The 21,262-nt window shown below is 39.0% G+C and overlaps 1 protein-coding gene across 1 annotated transcript; it reads right to left on the bottom strand.

The window, feature by feature from the left end:
• Positions 1–13,678: 13,678 nt before the first annotated feature.
• On the bottom strand, positions 13,679–18,780 carry LOC110892678 (NADPH--cytochrome P450 reductase). Its single transcript, XM_022139828.2, has 18 exons — positions 18,628–18,780; positions 18,216–18,293; positions 18,053–18,112; positions 17,828–17,904; positions 17,669–17,726; positions 16,871–16,954; positions 16,721–16,757; positions 16,568–16,637; positions 16,268–16,471; positions 16,068–16,160; positions 15,740–15,965; positions 15,583–15,666; positions 15,282–15,433; positions 15,083–15,179; positions 14,754–14,981; positions 14,542–14,664; positions 14,350–14,463; positions 13,679–13,895 (listed from the first exon to the last, which is right to left on the bottom strand). Exons 1-18 carry the CDS (start codon positions 18,778–18,780, stop codon positions 13,815–13,817), a joined length of 2,019 nt encoding a protein of 672 aa, XP_021995520.2. The 3' UTR covers positions 13,679–13,814.
• Between the last annotated feature and the right edge of the window lie 2,482 nt (positions 18,781–21,262).

Genomic DNA, 21,262 nt, shown 5'->3' with positions numbered 1-21,262 from the left:
TTATGAACAAACAGTTTGACTTTTAGCAATAATCACAACAAGAACGGATTAAAGATTGAATTGAGAGCTTACAAGGGTCCTATAGATGTTTAGTGAACACTAGAAATCGTCCTTGATATTCAGAAATGCTCCAGAAAGCTTGAGAGAGTTCTTGAATGTAGAGAGCTCCTTGTTCACAACTTCAAGTGCCAAGAACAATGATCAAAATCTGATTTAAAGAGTGAATCAGATGTTTGTAGTAGGCTCCTGTTGAACTAGGCATGCAAGGGCACGTATTGGGGCAGATGGGAGGTGGAATGAGCTGTAAACAACTTAAATTCGGACCCAAATCAGCCTGTTTTGCGAATTCTGTCACTGGCAGACCCACGCGGCCCGCTTGGGTCAGTCCAGGCGGGTCGCCTGACCCCCTGTTCAGCCAAACAAGTTTCAATCTTTGACAGCTTTGGCCCCTGAACTTGTACGCGATGTTTCGGCTACTTTTCTCGACCCGTAAACCCCCAAACTTGGTTTCTAAGAACCTTAGGACTTTTACCAACATGGAAATGTCCTCGGAACATTTTGCGCTCAACCGAAAAGCCCTGAAATTCGACGTTGACGCTTTTAGTCCTTCAAGTACGGTTTTGGCCATAACTTTCTCATACGTTGACGAAACTTCACGAAATTTTAACCACATATTCTAGTGAGTATATTTTAGCTTCTCAAAGCTTCGGGTCTGCCAAAAGTTCACTCAGAGGTATAAATTTAACATGTTGACACTTTTGGCCCCTATAGTTTGAAATACTTCACTTTTGTGCAATTTCCGCGTCGTATGATCCATGAACCATCCGTTTAAGGTTATAAACATTATGTAGGGTTATCATAGAGTCTATTTATCCATTGTTGACACTTTGGACCCTTACGTTCCATAGTTTTCACCGTTTGTCACTTTTAGTCCCTCTAAAGTATATTTTCACATACCGGAACCTTATGACACGTGTCAAGACATTATTGGACGAAATTTTTCGAGGTGTTACATCCTCACCCCCTTAAAAGAAATCTCGACCCCGAGATTTATTCAAACAAATGGGGATATTTTTCTTTCATCGTGGATTCCACTTCCCACGTATACTCGGGTCCTCTACGGGCATCCCATTTGACCTTAACAATAGGCACATGCTTCCGTCGAAGCTTCTTTACCTGTCGATCCTCAATCGACAAAGGTTTTTCCACAAATTTTAGACTTTCGTCTATGTGTATATCTGTATGCGGTATAACCAGTGAATCGTCAGCGAAACACTTCTTCAAATTACAGATATGGAACACATTATGAATAGCACTAAGCTCTTCAGGCAAGTTTAACTTGTAAGCGACTGACTCGACACGTTCGATAATCTCGAAAGGTCCTATGTATCTCGGGCTCAGCTTGCCTTTCTTTCCAAATCTCATCACACCCTTCCAGGGCGATACTTTAAGCAATACTTTTTCACCTACATCGAAGTGAAAATCCTTGCGCTTAGGATCCGCAGAACTTTTCTGCCTATCCCTGGCAGCTTTCAAACGATCACGGATCTGAACGATCTTGTCTGTCGTCTCAAAGACGATATCTGGTCCAGACAACTGGACATCTCCAACTTCTGCCCAACAAATGGGCGATCTACACTTTCTACCGTATAGGGCCTCAAAAGGCGCAGCCTTTATGCTGGAATGGTAGCTATTGTTGTAGGAGAATTCAATCAGTGGTAAGTTCTTATCCCAACTACCACCTAAGTCGATCGCACATGCTCGAAGCATGTCTTCCAAAGTTTGAATAGTACGCTCACTCTGACCATCAGTCTGAGGATGATAAGCCGTACTAAAATTCAAACGAGTGCCCAACGACTGTTGGAAACTTTTCCAAAAATGCGACGTATATCTAGTATCTCTATCGGAGATAATAGATATAGGTATACCATGTAGCGCTACTATCTTATCGACGTATAATTGAGCTAACATATCTGAGCTATACGTCTCTTTGATGGGTAGAAAATGAGCTGACTTAGTCAGTCTGTCTACTATGACCCATATGGTATCATTTCCCTTTTTCATCTTCGGCAACTTGGTGATGAAATCCATTGTCACCATTTCCCATTTCCACTTGGGAATTTCAGGTTGTTGAAGCAAACCTGACGGCTTCTGATGCTCAGCCTTGACTTGCGCACAAGTCAAACATTTAGCTACATGCTCAGCTACTGACTTTTTCAAACCAATCCACCAGTAGTTTGCTTTCAAATCCTGGTACATCTTATCAGCTCCAGGATGAACGGAGTATTTAGAGCTGTGGGCTTCCTGGAGGATAACATCCCGAAGTCCTCCATATACTGGAACCCATATTCGTCCGTTTAGGCGTAGCATTCCATCTTTATCGTAGGATAACTGCTCCTCAGTTACTCCTAACTTTTCTGCAGGATAGTTAGCTTCCAACACAGCTTCCTTCTGTGCAGCTAACACCCTTTCGTTCAAATTATTCCTTATTTCAATGAGCTTGGCATTGATTCTGATCGGTTTCACCCTTTCCTTTCTGCTTAAAGCGTCGGCAACTACATTTGCCTTGCCTGGATGGTATCTGATCTCACAGTCATAATCATTCAAGGTTTCCATCCATCGCCTTTGACGCATGTTCAATTCCTTCTGATTGAACAGATGCTGAAGACTCTTGTGGTCTGAATATATTATGCACTTGGTTCCATACAAGTAATGTCTCCATAACTTCAACGCAAATACAACTGCACCCAATTCCAAATCGTGGGTGGTGTAGTTCTTCTCATGCACCTTGAGCTGTCGAGAAGCGTAGGCAATGACTTTGCCTTTCTGCATGAGTACACAGCCCATGCCAGTGTGTGATGCGTCACAATACACCACAAATTCCTCTATGCCATCGGGCAATGTCAATACTGGCGCATTGCTCAGCTTCTGCTTCAGAATGTCAAAGGATTCCTGCTGCTTAGGGCCCCAATCAAACTTAATCTTCTTACGGGTCAATGAGGTTAGGGGCGCAGCAATCCTTGAGAAGTTCTCGATAAATCGCCTATAGTATCCTGCTAATCCGAGGAAACTGCGAATCTCGGTAGGAGTCTTCGGCTCCTGCCAGTTCATGACTGCTTCTACTTTAGCGGGATCTACTTGGATACCACGCTCACTTACTACATGTCCAAGGAATTGGACTTCTCGAAGCCAAAATTCACACTTCGAGAATTTGGCATAAAGCTTCTCTTGATTCAGAAGTTTGAGAATACAACGAAGGTGTTTCTCATGGCCAGCCTGGCTCTTCGAGTAGATAAGGATGTCGTCAATAAAGACGATAACGAATTTATCTAAATAGGGTTTACAGACGCGATTCATGAGGTCCATGAACGCGGCTGGTGCGTTTGTGAGCCCAAACGGCATCACTAGGAACTCGTAATGTCCATAACGAGTCCTAAACGCGGTCTTGTGTACGTCTTCATCCTTGACCTTCAACTGATGATAACCTGACCTCAGGTCAATCTTGGAGAAATAACTTGCTCCTTGCAACTGGTCGAACAGATCGTCGATCCTGGGTAACGGATATCTATTCTTGATAGTGACCTTGTTAAGCTCACGATAATCGATGCACAGACGCATCGAACCATCCTTCTTCTTAACGAACAAGATTGGCGCTCCCCAAGGGGATGAGCTAGGTCTGATAAAACCCTTAGCTAATAGATCATCCAACTGCGTCCTCAACTCCTTCATCTCCGTTGGTGCCAATCTGTATGGTGCTCTTGCTACAGGTGCAGCGCCTGGTATGATATCTATCCGAAACTCTACTTGCCTATCTGGTGGCAAACCAGGTAGCTCTTCAGGGAAAACCTCAGGATATTCCGAAATAACAGGAATATCTTCAATCTTCGGCTTCGGCTCATCAATGGTAACTTGTGCCATATAGATGACACATCCCTTCTGCATGCATCTGGATGCTTTGAGCATGGACACTTGCTCCGGCAATCCATGCTGGGTGTCTCCTTGAATAGTAAGTGACTCACCAGACGGAGTCTTCACTATTACTTGCTTTCTATTGCACAGAATCTGGGCTTGGTTACTCGACAACCAATCCATGCCTATCACTATGTCGAATCCAGCTAGCTTAAAGGGAAGCAAGGATAACGGGAAGGAATGATTCCTAATGGATATAACACATCCATCTAGAACAGCCGAGGCGGTTTCTATAGTTCCATCGGCTAATTCCACCTCATATTTCACACTTAAGGTTTTAACAGGAAGGTTCAATAATTTACAAAACTTATCATCTACAAACGACTTATCGGCTCCTGAATCAAACAAGACTCTAGCAAAAACATCATTTACAAGAAACGTACCGGTAATGACGTTGTCGTCAAGGACTGCTTCCTTAGCGTCCATTCTGAAGACTCTCGCATTAGTCTTCTTTCCTTCATCTGCCTTCCTCGCATTCTTTGGGCAATTTGGCCGGATATGCCCTTTCTCGTTGCAACCGAAACAAGTTGCATCCTTCATTTTCTTGCAATCCACAGCTTTATGATCTGTGGACTTGCAGATCCCACAACGTTTCTCGAAAGACTGGGACTTAGACTCCTGCCTGCATCTCCCAAAATGATGCCTCTTACAAACCTTGCATTTGGGTTTCTCACCCGACTGATCCCCTTTCTTGAACCCCGACCCTTTCCTATGGTCGTTGTTTCCCTTGTGTCGTTTCTCAGATCTTCGTGAGGTGTCATCCTCACGTTTCCTTTTGTTTTCCTCTGAGCTCTTCATAGCTCTTAGTCTGACGACATCTTGAGTGAGGGAGAGGGATAGATCAGCTACTGATCTAAATGTAGTAGGCCTTGAAGCCTTGACGCTTGCCTTTATCTCCGGTGCCAGACCCCCAATAAATCGAGCGATCCTACGCGGCTTCGGGGTCACCAAATAAGGCACTAACCGGGATAAGGTGTTGAACGTAGTAAGATACGCTTGACAATCGAGATTCTTCATAACTAGAGACACAAAATCCGATTCAATTCTCTCGACCTCATGTTGCGGACAGAAATTTTCCTTGATCAGTGCTACAAACTGATCCCAAGTCATGTTATACAGAGCGGTCTTTCCAGTACCTTGTAGAAGCGACTTCCACCATGATAACGCGTCTCCCTTGAACGACTGGGACGCGTACTTCACAACATCCCTATCAGCACACCCGCTGATATCGACCACAGTATCCATCTCATCAATCCACGTCATACAATCGACGGCTCCCTTTTCCCCAGTGAAATCTCTGGGCTTGCAAGATACGAAGTATTTGTACGTACAGGACCTGCTGTGCGTATCATGGTTCATCTTAACTTCTTGCTTTGGGATGCTGCTGTGGTTGGAGGAGTGATTATCATCCTCAGCTTTCTTTGGCTCACTCTTTTTAGAAGGTGGCTTACTATGAGCCTCAGAATGAGTCTTGGGCTTGACATGCGTCACTGTGCGGGTTCTACTCTGAGTACCACTAGATTCCTTGAACTGCCTATCCATAGCCTTGGCGACAGCATTCTCTATCAGTGCTTGCAATTCTTCACCAGTGACGTGAATCCTGGTATTGTCTGGGTGCTCCCCAGAATGACTGTTGGTTTCCTCCGATTTGGCCATTGTAGCTTTAAGCTACAATAAAGGACAAGGTCTAATTTAGAACCTAACAGTATTATCGTTCTAGACGATTTATTAACCATGGTATCAAGAACCTTAGCAGTTAATTTAATAAATTTCATTCAGGCTCTTATTAGCAATCAAGGAATGAAAATATATATATCGGCACCATCGGCCTAGTCACAACGGACAATTACTAAATTATAAATTTAGATTTTTATAGGATTATAAATTGTATAATGAAACAAATAATCCTTTACTAGACAGAGAGTCATAAACCACAACTGTCACTATATGACATAGTCATAACCCGTAGGTATCAAGTCATTAATAGACTTGTATACAGATATAATCTGTAGATAATTTATTAAAAAGGGTGACGTGGGTGATTTTACGAATCACGCTTAGTCAAGAATGTTAACATGTTCTCAGACGTTAACAGGGAGTTGAATCTTTTCAACCAGGTTTTACCATCATGGTCAGGCCTGTTAATAAGGCATTCAAGCTAGGTTATACCTTACTAAGATTCTTATAAAATGGCAAATAAAAAAAAATTGATATTTTCCATTATTTTAATATTATATTCATGCATATAAATAAAATGAGAAATTCAAATTAACCATTTCAAATTTCAAATAAAGTACTAGTACATATTTGCCCTAAACGGGACTTTAATTCAAGTAACACGAATAACATGCCCGCGCAGGGGCTAAACAACTAACAACAAAAGCAAATAAAATAAAGCAAACCCACGCAGGGGTTAACAGAATAACATACCCACGCAGGGGTAGAATAAGATAGATATACCCACGCAGGGGTAGAGTACAGGAATAGATGTCCACACAGGGACATGAGTACATGAAATGATAATCGAAGGATTCAATGATCCTTCTTGCTCTTACCCTTGAGCAAATCAAACACCTTCTTGAACATACCACTGGTGCGTCGGCGATCAGCTCGCATCTCGTGTTGAAACTCACGTCGCATGCTATCAATCCCATGCAGGATTTCCTGAACCTGCGGCGGCGACATCATAGGCGCTGGTGGCGGTGGCTGGTACTGCTGCGGCTGCGGTGGCTGTGGCTGCTGATAACCCGGAGGGTAGCCAAAGGTAGACTGCCCAGCAGTCCAAGTGTCTCCAAATGGACCACTAGGTGGGAGCGAGCTGTAGTTCACAGCTTGCCAATAAGGGTCTCCTGTGTAATCATAACCCTGAGGGAAAACCTGCTCGAACGGGTTAAACTGAGCTGCGCTGGCATAAGCCGGAATCGGCTCTCCATAGTTCTGCGGCGGCAGAGGCGGGATCGGTACTGAAGTGACCTCCGATACGGGATGCTGAGACTCCCCCGTCTCGGACTCCTCTGGAAGAGGTGTGTAGCGGCTGCTACCAACATGTGGAGGGGTGCCTATGCGAATCCCTCCGCGCGTAGACATGCGCGCATTCCTCCTTGGCCTCTGAGGCGGAGGAGGTAAAACTGGTGGCGGCGGTGGTGACGGAGTGATCACGTCACGCCATAGGGCCTCAGATAGGTCCTGCGGTAGAGGCGGCTGCTGCTGAAGCTGCTGCTGCTGCGAGTGGTGCTGCGAGTGCACCGGCGAAACCTGGTGAGACTGGAGCATCGGAGAGTTGTGGCTGGGGGTGTAATACCAATCATGCTGCCTAAATCTCTCCTGAAAGCTGTCCCCACCATTGTAGGTTGATCCCCTAAATGGCGACCCATCCGATATCTCAATGGGATGGTTGGGCGTACCTGACGGTGGTAGCGAGGGGTCCGTATCCTCGTCGACGTCCATCTCGTGACCACCAGAAAAGTGGTCCTCCGGTCCGAGTGGGTTATGACCCACTGGCTCATCCACAAAAGCATCAGGGTTATATAAACCCTGGTAGACTGGTGCTGGGTACTGGTGCGGTGACTGATGCAAAGGTATGTAGGATCCATGCGAACCATGGGGCCCATTCTCCGAGTGGGGCCCAAACGAGTGGGGTAATGACGGTGAAGTGCTCGCGGATACCGAGTGTCTAGCAGGCTCGGCGAAAGACCTCCAAAGGTCGTTGGCGGGTGTGTTGTGCGTGGCGGATGGAGCTCGCCTATGTGAGGGCCCTGCCTCATGGTCGTGAGATGTAGCAAATCCTCCTCGACCTCTCATACGGGGCGGCATAGTGATCCTGTCAAAAGTCAAACAAGTTGCACAACAAAATATATAAGACAAAGCAAAATAATAAAAATAAATTAAACGAAATGTTGAACATTTCCTAAGTTCCTTGTCTAGACTCGAAAATCGAGAATGTGCAATTGTGTAACTGAGATTAAACACATTAGGATAGTGTTTAATTCACTCAGCGTTGGCTCTGATACCAACCTGTCACACCCCGATTTCCACGTGTCACCGGTGGGCCCGGTGTGGGGTACAGTGACGTAGTTGGCATCGTCATAGACAAACACACAATATAACAATGCACAGCGGAAGCAGAATAGATACATTTCAACTTTAAATAAAGTGCAATAATAAATATCACAGTAGTTGAAACGGATCCACAGGCGGATCAAATAAAATAAGATAAAAATAGTTCAACAGATATTTGTCGTCCGAGCTTGCGAGACTATAGTGGACGCTCTTAGGAAACAGCCAGCCTATTTTCGTATAGTACCTGCACTTAACCTTTTGGGAAAAATACGTCAGTTTACACTGGTAAATACAAATCGACTGACTCATTTTGAAAATGATTGAAAATTGATTTAATTGCACAAGGCATAAATATTTTTATTAACTTGGGATAATTATATAATATAAACTTGTGAACGATTTACATGCACTCGTATCTTTGGTGGCCCGGGATCTGCTGTCCGGGCTAAGAATTAAATGACACACCACATTAAAGAGTTATACACGCCGAGTGTACGCCTACACCCCGTGCTCTGGTCGTGGCCATCTCGTAAGATAATGCCAAGGATATCCGGGACACGGTCAATAACCCCCCAAAGCCTAAAGTAAGACAAGACTGTTTAAACGAAGTCGCACAAGCTATTCAAGACTGTACACCCATAAGGAGCAGGACTTGTGCGCCCGATCAAGCGGTATTTTAAATACCGTACCCCAAGCCCGTATAGGGAAAATAAGTCAAAATGTATTTACCTGAGCAAGTATGTAACACAAACGGTAAGTGTGGTAGCTTTTACTGGGCCTCCTAATCTGGAACAAAGGTTTATAATTAACCTATTAGATTCCTAACGGCCTTTTATTTAAGCTTAAGCTTTGACCGGTTAGTTTAAGGATGATACGGTTTACGCACGATTAAGCGAAAGACCGGATAGAATGTGATTTAGACCCGACAAGTTTGAATACTTGTATAATATGGGTATACTAAATACATTCTGGATTTTGAAATAAAAATGATAACGTTTGACCCGTTTCGGTCAATTTACGCAAACTAGTTACGTAAACCGAATCGAACGCGAAAAGGGCGATACGGGTAGTCAAATGATTCAAATGCAAGCTCCCTGATATAATATGCTTTAATTATGATATAATATCAGTAAGTTATGTTCTATATTGCCCGGAATAATTTTAAACCCGATTTATGCCTTAGAAGGGCATTTTGGTCATTTAAAAGATAGTAAAAGAGTAAAATTAGAAATCTGAGTTTCGGGTCTGGTTCATACAGTAAATATACCTCATTTAACATATTATAACAGTAGGGTATGACCCATATATCAAATTTATCATTTAAAACCAAACTATGCACCGTAGGGGTATTTTAGTAATTTCACAAGGGCTAAAAGTGCCAAAACTGGAAGTCTGAGTTCATATACTTATACTTACTGTTTTTATATGAAAATATGCTAAACACATCAGTAGGTATAGGTCTTATATGTTTAAAACAAGTATAACGCTTACTATGCGCTTAAAACGCTAAATATGCGATTTAAGGGCGTTTTCGGGTTTTCAAATTAAATCTGAGATTTTTATATTTCCAGAATACTTAAAATAATTTATTCATCATATAAAATCAGTAGAAAAAGGTTTCGGGTCAAAAGGATGTGTGAAACTCATTTTATGGCTAAAACGGTCAAAACCGACATAAGCCGAAATGACTAGGCGATCTAGGATCCGTTCAGTCAAAAATTAATTAAAAATCATCAAAATTCTCAGAATATTATATTACTTCTGTTGGTAAAGAGTTTCGTATCAAAATGTGGCCAGAAACGGGTTCTACGCGAAAAGGACCGTTTATGTAAATTTATAATATAGTTTTACGCTAATGGCCATAACTCACAATCTGGACCACCAACTGATCCGAAATTTTCGGTGCAAGTTTATATATTAGAAATAAAGATTTCTACTCTTTCACTTTTCCAAAAATCACGTTTTATATCAAAAAGGGCAAAATAGTCAACTTTATGCATAAATCGGAAACATGCATTCGAATCGGCTAAGCATAGACTTATGACATAAAATTTCCAGAAAGTTTAACTAAAATGCCAATGGTCAAAAATGCTCTAAAATACAGATCTCACACATGCATGTACGGATCCGAACCGATAGTTTACGAAAAAGTCGTTTATTAAGACTTTCGGTTCCAATCCGGGTTTACACTAAAGATCGTCGAGTTGATCGTGGTAAAATACATTCTTATATTCATAATAAAGCTTTCTATGAAGATCAAACAGATTGCATGTCATCTGTATCATTATTCATGTCATTTTTCACAAAAATCGCTTCTGTTGACTTTTTAGAAATAGGTTTGACTCGACATTTAGCATGCATGTAGTGGGAATCAGAGAGTACCCTTTTGAGGGTTTGTTTCCCATAATATTACCAACATGTATCAGGTTTCAATTCGAGAAATGACTGATTGAAACTTGTTTAATCAGAAAGTCAAAGCTTATGAACAAACAGTTTGACTTTTAGCAATAATCACAACAAGAACGGATTAAAGATTGAATTGAGAGCTTACAAGGGTCCTATAGATGTTTAGTAAACACTAGAAATCGTCCTTGATATTCAGAAATGCTCCAGAAAGCTTGAGAGAGTTCTTGAATGTAGAGAGCTCCTTGTTCACAACTTCAAGTGCCAAGAACAATGATCAAAATCTGATTTAAAGAGTGAATCAGATGTTTGTAGTAGGCTCCTGTTGAACTAGGCATGCAAGGGCACGTATTGGGGCAGATGGGAGGTGGAATGAGCTGTAAACAACTTAAATTCGGACCCAAATCAGCCTGTTTTGCGAATTCTGTCGCTGGCAGACCCACGCGGCCCGCTTGGGTCAGTCCAGGCGGGTCGCCTGACCCCCTGTTCAGCCAAACAAGTTTCAATCTTTGACAGCTTTGGCCCCTGAACTTGTACGCGATGTTTCGGCTACTTTTCTCGACCCGTAAACCCCCAAACTTGGTTTCTAAGAACCTTAGGACTTTTACCAACATGGAAATGTCCTCGGAACATTTTGCGCTCAACCGAAAAGCCCTGAAATTCGACGTTGACGCTTTTAGTCCTTCAAGTACGGTTTTGGCCATAACTTTCTCATACGTTGACGAAACTTCACGAAATTTTAACCACATATTCTAGTGAGTATATTTTAGCTTCTCAAAGCTTCGGGTCTGCCAAAAGTTCACTCAGAGGTATAAATTTAACATGTTGACACTTTTGGCCCCTATAGTTTGAAATACTTCACTTTTGTGCAATTTCCGCGTCGTATGATCCATGAACCATCCGTTTAAGGTTATAAACATTATGTAGGGTTATCATAGAGTCTATTTATCCATTGTTGACACTTTGGACCCTTACATTCCATAGTTTTCACCGTTTGTCACTTTTAGTCCCTCTAAAGTATATTTTCACATACCGGAACCTTATGACACGTGTCAAGACATTATTGGACGAAATTTTTCGAGGTGTTACACCTACTCTCTAGCGCTCCCTTCAATCCACCAATCGCTGTGAGTATACTCGATCCCTTTTTGCTTTATGACCTTTTGGGTGTTACATACGTTACTTATTCTAAATCACATCGAACACACTATGCAATACTTTTAACGCTAACCGTTACCGCATGTTATACGTGACTTAATGAATGCTTGTTTGTTATGTTTACACATGGAATGTTGTCTACCTGCCTTAGCAACGATAGTACTATAGTTTGGACTCAGCACATGTTCACTCAGGGATTGTTAAGGACAATTAGTTACATGGCTCACAGTGGTGAGTGTGTATCGCGAACTGCCTTGGGCAGTCAACCCGCAGTCATTGGTATTGATAGGTTCATGTCGATAACTAACATGCCTCATTTCACACTGTGTACGTGTTGGTTATGCGTAATCGATTTCGAACTCTACCATATCTATTAAACTTGTATGCTCACCTTTACACTATGTGTATTGACTTTTAATTTAACGTATGTGACACGTGCTTAGGATGCTTATTTGCTTACTTTGCTATGAAATCGAGGCTAGGAAAGACCTAGGTCAACAATAAACAATTGTCTGTAATAAAAATCTTAGTTGTCGGAATAGAACAATTTGACTAGATCTTTCTGTAATAATTGTATTATCATTTATGACATGGTATGGGACGTGTTGCTTTAAATATTTGGTAAATATAGTTGTTATGGAAACTTCTAGACAATCTGTTTCGCTCAGTGCCGCGCCCCGATGATTCCGCCATCGGTTGGGGTGTGACAGCTTGAACAGGACAGTAGATTGAGTATCAGCATTAGTCTACATCAGTCTTTAGCAGCTGTAAGGCAGCATTTGTTGTAATGGATCAGTGGATGAAGGTCATCAGATGTTAGAACCAATTTCAAGGGGAGAGAATGAGAACATAACATCTGCTTATTTTGGATCCACTGCTCTGATCCGGTTTTGGCTTTAATCAACTGTTCCTTTAATAGGGTTCAATCCCAACAGTTTATTAAATACATTTTGAATGCTTAATTATTTTTATCAAACAAATGATCCCAAACACAAATCACAAATCGTTTAAATGGACTAGAATTAACACCCCCAAACCAGATTATTTTCATAACCTAGCCACCATTTGACACTCTTTAAAGATGTATAAAATACTTGAAACAACCTAGTCACCAAGAGATGGCTTAAATTGCAATCTACTAAATAGAAACATCTGAACACTAAAAACCTAGTCACCAAAAGATGTTTTGGATGGTGGGTCATCTAGAATTATTTAGAGTTAAACAAATAAGAGTTAAAAAGAAATGATCCAAATACTTCTTATTTAATATTAGTTTTTAACAGAGTTACAAAAGTGGATGGATCTGGCAACAATTTTAAAACCTCAGTGTAGCAGTGTGTATAGGTCGATTTGGTTCGGTTTTACCATTAACCATAACCATAACCGCTAGTTTCGGTTATGAGATTCCATGACCGTAATCATAACCGAACTTTGGTTACAGTTAATCGGTTATGAATTTGGTTACGGTTATTTTGGTATTAACCAAAAACTTCAACCAAAACTAACTTTCGACTAAAGTTCAAAACTTTTAAGCCAATAGGTGTATAAAATAAAAAATGGAACCAATCATGTTGGATTTAGATTTGGTTTTTTTTATAAGACAACCAAAATTACACTTATTTTGTTAAACTACTTAAGCCTTTAATTAGAAGTATAATTCTTTATCAAAATAGATGGCACCTATCTCAATATCATTGTCTTACAAACATACTTTTATCTTAGTAAAAACATTTTGCATGCTTAGTGTTGAACGAAAATCTATTACATAGACTTAACATTATAAGTTCGGTTCGGTTTCGGTTATATTGGTTAACCAAAACTTCATAACCATAACCACTCAATCGGTTAAACAAATTTCATAACCATAACCATTGGATATGTCAGTTATTGGTTAAAATCAGTTTGGTTATGCGGTTATGGTTCGGTTATCGGTTATGACGGTTAATTTGCTCACCCCTACCTCAGTGGTTTGGAAAAAAAAAAAAAAAAAAAAAAAAAAAAAAACCCTTTTTGAATGGATTTGACAATATCTAAACCTCAAGGATGGTTTGGCAGTTTACTCTTTAACAATAAATAAAAAAAGGTTCTTTTATTCATATAACATTACATGACAAGTACCAATGTTTTAACAATAAATTACATAAGTATTTAAATTGCAAGAACCAAAAATTTATGTAGAAATAAGAGATGATGATATCTTGTGACAACTTTTGGTGAGTGGATGATTACCAAACATCACGGAGGTATCTTCCTGACATTTGTAGATTCTTAACATACACCTCTGCTTTAGCAGAGTCTAAAGATCCCTGTAATAAAAAAAAAATTAAATCAAATACATGGCATTAACTCGGATACCCTTAAAATTGTGTTACTTGAAATCGATCCGTGTAACCAATTTATCTAAACGAGTCAAAACAGGTTGACGGGTTGTGATCAAGTTGCAGATAATTTTAATAAGTTTAATAAATGCGTTAAAGTATTTTCTTCTTATTATAATCTTAAGCGAGTGGACATGCTGACGTGTATGATTGAACGGGCTAAAAAAAGTCAACCGAACATCACCTGTTTCTAAAGGTTTAATAGGTCAATATGAACATGACCCGTTTAGAAAACCCAAAACCTAATTATTTCCTACCAGGTCAGGAATTGCCTCCTAGAGTTCAAACTAAGAAAGTCAACTTTGGTCAATCAGATCATTCTTAATAAAATGTAGCGAATTATAGCAACACAATGCGCTTTATTCTTAAGACAAATGTATACCTGTTCTTGGACGATGGTGTGAAGGGCGCGGTGTACATCTTTAGCCATGCCTTTGGCATCACCACAAACGTATAAATAAGCACCCTCAGAAAGCAGGTTCCAGATATCCGAAGCCTGTTAAATTGAATCCATATTAATAAAAACCGACCATATGAATAAAGACACTCTTAAGATTGTTTCTCGGTCTTTTACCTTTTGGGCCATTTTATGTTGAACATATTCCTTAACGGCCCCTTCGCGAGAGAAAGCAACATTGAGCTCAGAAAGAGCACCACTATCAACAAACTTGTTCAGTTCATCCTCATATATGAAATCCTAAAATTCCAAAAACATTACAAGTATAGATAAAGCAAACCCGAACTATATAACTTGTTGGAAAAATGAAAGGTATAGTTTAAACTCACCACTTTACGATTTCTACAACCAAAGAACAAAATGGATGATCCAAGCTCAGTTCCAGCTTCCTTGAGAACTAATCTTTCTTGAAGAAAACCCCGGAAAGGAGCCAATCCAGTTCCAGGGCCAATCATGATAAGCGGGACTTTAGGATCAGTAGGAAGTCTGAAGTTAGATGTTCTAACAAAAATGGGAGCCCAACTGCAATCTTGACTTTCAGTCATAGGTACTGCATTCTGAAATAAACCATGAAATTGCGTTGACGATTAATATTTGTAAAAATGTTTATTAAAATTACAAATTTTCTCAATTTGTGATAGTTTGAAGACTGAAGTACCTTCATCCAGGTTGAAGAGACCCCTTTGTGGATGCGGCCTGCAGGCGTTTTCTCATAAACTAATGCGCATGTAACATGAATCCTATCGGGTGCCATCCTGTAACAATAATGATGATTCGATGCAAAGAGTTAATCATATAAAAATATTTGGGAAGTTGACCATATATAACTGAAGTTAGGGTGGAACTTATTTACTAACATTGGGGAGGAAGAAATAGAGTAGTATCTAGGCTGTAAACGCGGGGCAATAGCTGCAAAGAAAACCCCGAGTGGAGGTCTAGCTGATGGAAAAGCCTCCATGACCTCAAGAAGGCTTCTTTGGTTTGCAACAACCCACTTAGCATATTCATCCTGAACATCAATACACAAACAAACATAACTTTGATACTTCGTATTTTCAAACGACCTATTTCACCCATATTCATTTTGTCCCGTTACCCAACCTGCCCGCTTTGTCAGGCTTAGATCTTATGTTTGATGTTAAGAAAGAAATCCCAAACCTTTCCAGCACGAGATGCAAGAAATCTTAGCCGTTCGACATCAGTGGGATCAGAAGCATGAGCAGCTAGAGCAAGCAAAGTTGACTGATATACATATGCAAACAAGCATTAGTTGTGTTTATGGGAATTTAACAAATTTTGATCAACTAAATGTTACCTTTTTAGGAGAAGACAACAAATCTGCATATTTAGTTAATGCTTTTCTTAAAGTGCATGGCGGGAAAGGAGGTTGTAAAGAAGGTCCACCAAGTGGCGTTCCATCTTCGTTATCAGTGTGTAGAGAGAAATATGTATCTGCCGGTAATCCTATCAATCTTTCGGCCTCCTCCACTATTTCAATCTGGTTTTCAGAGTAGACGCCAACATGATCGCCAGTTTCATATCTAAAAAAATAGATAAATTTATTAGTAACTAATGTTGAGAATAGTGTAAAAAATTTTCAGGAGTGTAAAACATTCAAATTGATATCATCAGGAATAACTTACGACAGTTGAGTGTGAGATATGTCAAATTCAAGATGAGTGCAAGAACGGTCAGATTCGGGGGTATGAAGCTCCTTTTTAACAGCCACATTGGATCTTCAAGCATAGATTAGAATTAAAAGTTAGGTTAGATAGATGTGAGTATATTAGAACTTAGAATTAGAATATAACATTGTTATAGTCTTATAGAACATTTGTGACACCTGCATGGATGTTGAGCATCATGAACATCACGACGATTTGTCAAACTACGATCTAAAGTAGGTGCACGAGGTTTGTCATGAAACATAACTCGGTATTCAGGAATGGCAGCTGTGTAAGGAGTGTACGGAGTGTAAGGAGTAGTAGCATTTTTGTCATCTTCATCACGAAGCAATAGGTCCAATTCGGGCCACACTAACTCTTTCCTAAAGAAGCGTGATTTATATCAAATATTATTTATTTATTTGTTAGATACATTCATGAATAAATTTTTGTTATCTAATTGAGAGTTATTTTAATACCATGTATCAAAATCATCTTCGATTAAATGATCATCATCTCCAAGGCCAATCGGAAGGATGCGATTTGCACCTGAGAATGGTGAAAACCATAAACATGTAATCAGAAAAATTCAATGTCGGTTAACTGCTTGATAAAAACCGCAACCAACATACCTTGTGCTGTGAGAGCGTCATCAACCACTTTTGCAATCTACATACACCGCATATAATAAGAGAAGAATTCACAAGTTAGCCTAACCAACACATGGAAAATGCTAGTTGAAATGCAAATATCAAAGGAGACAACATGAGATTTATCTTCACCTTGTTGAAATGTTCATACTGTGTGTTGCCGAGACCAAATACTCCGTATTGAAGTTGCTTTAACCAAACTCCTTTCTCATCTCCCTGTACAAGTAGTAACAAATTCTAAATTGAAACCCGAATACCAGCTTTAATTGTGAAGTGCTTGAATCGTTGATTTTAGGCAAATTGGATTTAAATAATCCCAACTCACTGTTATTGGCCAATAATAATCCCAACTCATTTAATCACCAATAATAATCCGAACTATTCACTTTTGTTTGTAAAATACTCCCAGTTAAAAAAACACTAACTAGGTTAAAAAATTGCTGATGTGGCAGGTGACGTGGCATGCCATATCAGCAAATTTGCTGACGTGGCAGTTGATGTGGCATTTTTTGATGACGTGGCAGCTGACGTGGCTGTCTACGTGGCATTTTCGATGACGTGGCAACTGATGTGGCAGGCCACGTGGCATGCCACATCAGCAATTTTTTAATCTGGTTAGTGTTTTTTTAACAGGGGGTATTTTACAAACAAAAGTGAATAGTTCGGATTATTATTGGTGATTAAATGAGTTGGGATTATTATTGGCCAATAAGAGTGAGTTAGGATTATTTAAATCCAATTTGCCTTGATTTTATTAACTCAAGTGCTACTAATTGTTTAATTTCAATTGTTTTCTCTCCATTTTATCTCTATATATCTAATACCTCTTCTAAATTTCCTATAAAAGTTGTTCAATGTGTTAGTTTTCTCATTGTTTTTCCGCTCTACCATCAGTTTTCAACTATAATTTATTATGTACACAATATCTACCTCGGTGAACCATCTGTAAAATCTTGCAGCATTATCAGTGGGCTCACCATCTCCATATCTACACAAGAAAATATCATACAAAATTCAGTTACTATGTAATCAACCACCTGAAATCTTTGGCATGTACTATGAAACATCAAAATAAACACGATAGCTTACGTGGCCAAGAAGAAGAAAGAAATGGTCTCTTTCTTTAGTTTCTCTGCGTACTCATCGTCATCAGCAGCATAATCATCCTATATATTCAAAACAAGTATATTATTATTATTTGCTAACCAGCAGTTAAATTCATTGTTTTTAAAAATCAGTTGCTTGACAAGCAAGCATGAAAAATCATATATTACCATATGCATTAGAAACTGTAATGTAAAACTCAACACTCACCAAATCAATTACTTTAAACTCGACCTTTTCATATCGCACTTTCGCTTCTTCATACAATGCCTTTAAAGTTCAACGTTCATAACAACAACAATTCAACTTCAAAAAGGCGCTAAAATTTTCGTCAATCAGTTTAAAAGTATGTCATACGTAATTGATAACTCACCTTAGCGAAACCCTCAGCCGTTCCAGTTTGCGTTCCATAGAAAATAGTAACCTTCTTCTTCGTTTTGTCATCAAGCACCTGTAAACACTCGATTAGACTCGAAAACATTAAAAATATGACTACACAAACAAAAACTCAAAAAGTACTTAACAAATAACTCAACTAAAAGACATTTATACCCTTGACTCGTACCTCTAACACGTTAACTCAATCAAAAGACACTTATACCTCTAGCTCGTACCGCTAACCCATTAACTCAACTAAAAGACATTTATACCCTTTACTTGTACCTCTAACACATTAACTCAACTAAAAGACAGTTATACCCCTGGCCCGTACCTCTACCTTATTAACTTAACTAAAAGACACTTGTACCCTTGACCCGTGGACAAAAATGGTTAAGTCCAACAACCTGCTCTAGCTGTGTCTTCGGCACAACGATACTTGGTAGCTCCAAAGCCTTACGGGACTTCTTTTCATACGATCTCCTTCGTGACAAAACTATGAAAAATCCGACTAAAACAGCGACTGACGTCGTTAGTATGATCAGGTTTTCGAACAACATGGTTGATTCTCCTGTATGTTGTATCTATCACTTTTAACTTTCAAACCTGAGCGGTGATGTAGAGAGAGAGAGAGGCTTTAGTTGAGTGATACGTTTGGGATTCGAAGGGGGTTTTATGGTGGCAAAAATATGGAAACGACGCCTGCCAAACTAACCATAGTTAATTATTATTTTAGTTAAACAAGTATATAATTATTAAGAAGAATACACGAATAAGAATACTTTTGTTATGTTAGTTTCTGTTACGTTGTAAGATTCCAATTTTTGATATGTTATACCTGAATAGTTTATTAAGGTTTAGAAAAATGTTGAATAGTGGACTAAAACGTCATAAAAGTTGAAATTTGGATAAGTTGTGTAAATACCAAGTTTAGTGACCCTAGAGCTAATAAGTAATAACTTAGGTTGGACTAATCATGGACATTTAGAAACTTGTTACAACTCGGTTAAGGTTTCAGTAAGGGGATAGTCTAGTAGTAAAGTAGTGCATTACTCAACCAACTAGAGCATTCGCATTGGTTCCGCTAAACATATGTTAGTAGGTTCGCTTATATTTATAAGGAATGGTTGTTAGTGGTTTTGAGTGGTTGTGACTTGAGGAGAGAGAAAATATATAGAAATTTTAGTGTTTATCTGTAAATATATGGGAAACATCGTTGTTCACTCCTTATAAGTTTTTTAATAATTTTAGAAGTGGTTGTAAGTGAATGACAGAGAAAATATAACAATAAAGGTAAAAAATATTATTTAATTGAAAAAAAAAAGAGAAAAAATAGTTGTTTATCATGTAATTACATAAATATGGATATAGATAAAGAATCGATTGTGAATGTGAGTTCAAATCCACATGTGTTCAAAATAGTCGTTGCACAAAAACAACTTTATATGAGGACAAACAAAAGAATAAATATGCTCCCCTCAAGTTAAGCATTTAGGTCTACTTAAAGGGGTTCCATTGTTTGTTTTTTATTTAGATGTTAGATTATCTGTGTAGCTGTTGCTGTGTAAAAAAAAATTTATTTGTATGATAAATTATTGGTGCGGTTGCTACTATGGAATTTAGGGAGTGACTCCACCTAGCCAATTACTTCGTGTCATATCAACTATCCTCTTTACTTTCCATTTTACACTCAAACATAAAGGTGCTTCACCTAAACAATTTTTTCTTTAAAAAAAAATAGATAAATGTGTGATTGGCTGGAAGAGAGTGAGACTCACCATTAACCCTCTCTTTGTCCACTTCTTTTGCACGGTGACTACTCCCCGCAACCCTCAATCACCCCAATTAAACAAGCCTGTGCGGGGACTACACACCCCGCTTACACCATGTCCTACCTTATTATAATTTGGTTGTATCGGTTTTTGTAATTTAGTTTCTTAATTTTCTATGGATAACGTTATTATAAAAGCATGCATTCAATATGTTTATAACGAGTTAACGTTAATCCGTGCGTTGCGGCTGGGATGTTGATTATGAATGTCTTTATATAGGAGGTGCAAAGCCTTCTTTTCATTATGACACCGAGCATGAAATGCTTTAAAGATTGTCCAAGTATGATTTTAGAGTTCACTTTGCAAAATTACATTTTTTTATCATTGTCACACGAAAACATAAAATGATATGGTAAGAAATGTTGTTTTTCCTATATATCGGTAATGGTAATGGAAATGTATCAGATGGATAAATTAAAACATGGACTATAATGAAACAGGTTGAAACTCCATTATATTTATAATGTTTAAAATATTTTAAACCATTTAATCAAAATATGTTTTGACATGTTACTCATTTATTCATTTTGGCATATACATTTTTCATATTGAACGGTCTCAGTACCCTTCAACTTATTAATATGTAAACATGCACCTACAATGCATTTAGAGTGTATCACAATGTTAAAAAAAATGTTTATGCATCAACAATTCACTATTTTTGTTAAAGTGAGATTTGGAAAATATTTGGTGTCCATTTTTTGGTATGAAAAATGATATGCGTAATCTGGATGGGCTTGTGATTTGGCGTTCGATGAGATTCACAAATCGTGTATTTGGTTTATTATTTGTATAAATTTTGTAAAAGAAATATATTTATAACATATATTTGTATATAGAATAAAAGAAAGAAAAAGGATATATAATGCAAAACAACTCAAGTGTATTTGTTTTCCCCATTTGTTTTTTCTGATTAGGCCACACGGGGCGGATACGTTATTTACTGTGATAGAATCCTATCACTCGTGGAACACCGTCGCCTCCATGTTTATCACGAGTTATAGGAATAACTCGTTGAATGTATAACGCGTTGAACTTGATCAAATGAATGTGTATTACTTGTACAGTTGTACATTGGGTATTAATACTTGTACATTGGAATCTCATCACTAGTGATACCGCCCCCTACATTTCTATCACTAGTGATAGAATATTGGGTGATGACATGGCATGATTTGATTGGATAGTGGGAGTGATAGAAATCCATCAC

The sequence above is a fragment of the Helianthus annuus genome, chromosome 6 (assembly GCF_002127325.2).
Source record: "Helianthus annuus cultivar XRQ/B chromosome 6, HanXRQr2.0-SUNRISE, whole genome shotgun sequence".
NCBI lineage: Eukaryota > Viridiplantae > Streptophyta > Magnoliopsida > Asterales > Asteraceae > Helianthus > Helianthus annuus.
This window is presented reverse-complemented; position numbering and strand designations above follow the sequence as displayed.

Coding starts and splice junctions, on each gene's coding strand:
- LOC110892678 (XM_022139828.2), bottom strand. CDS start 18,780: ATGTTGTTCGAAAACCTGATCATACTAACGACGTCAGTCGCTGTTTTA. Junction 16,638..16,720: donor TGACGCTCTCACAGCACAAG/GTATGTTGGTTG, acceptor CACCATTCTCAG/GTGCAAATCGCATCCTTCCG. Junction 14,665..14,753: donor GTTGTAGAAATCGTAAAGTG/GTGAGTTTAAAC, acceptor TTGGAATTTTAG/GATTTCATATATGAGGATGA.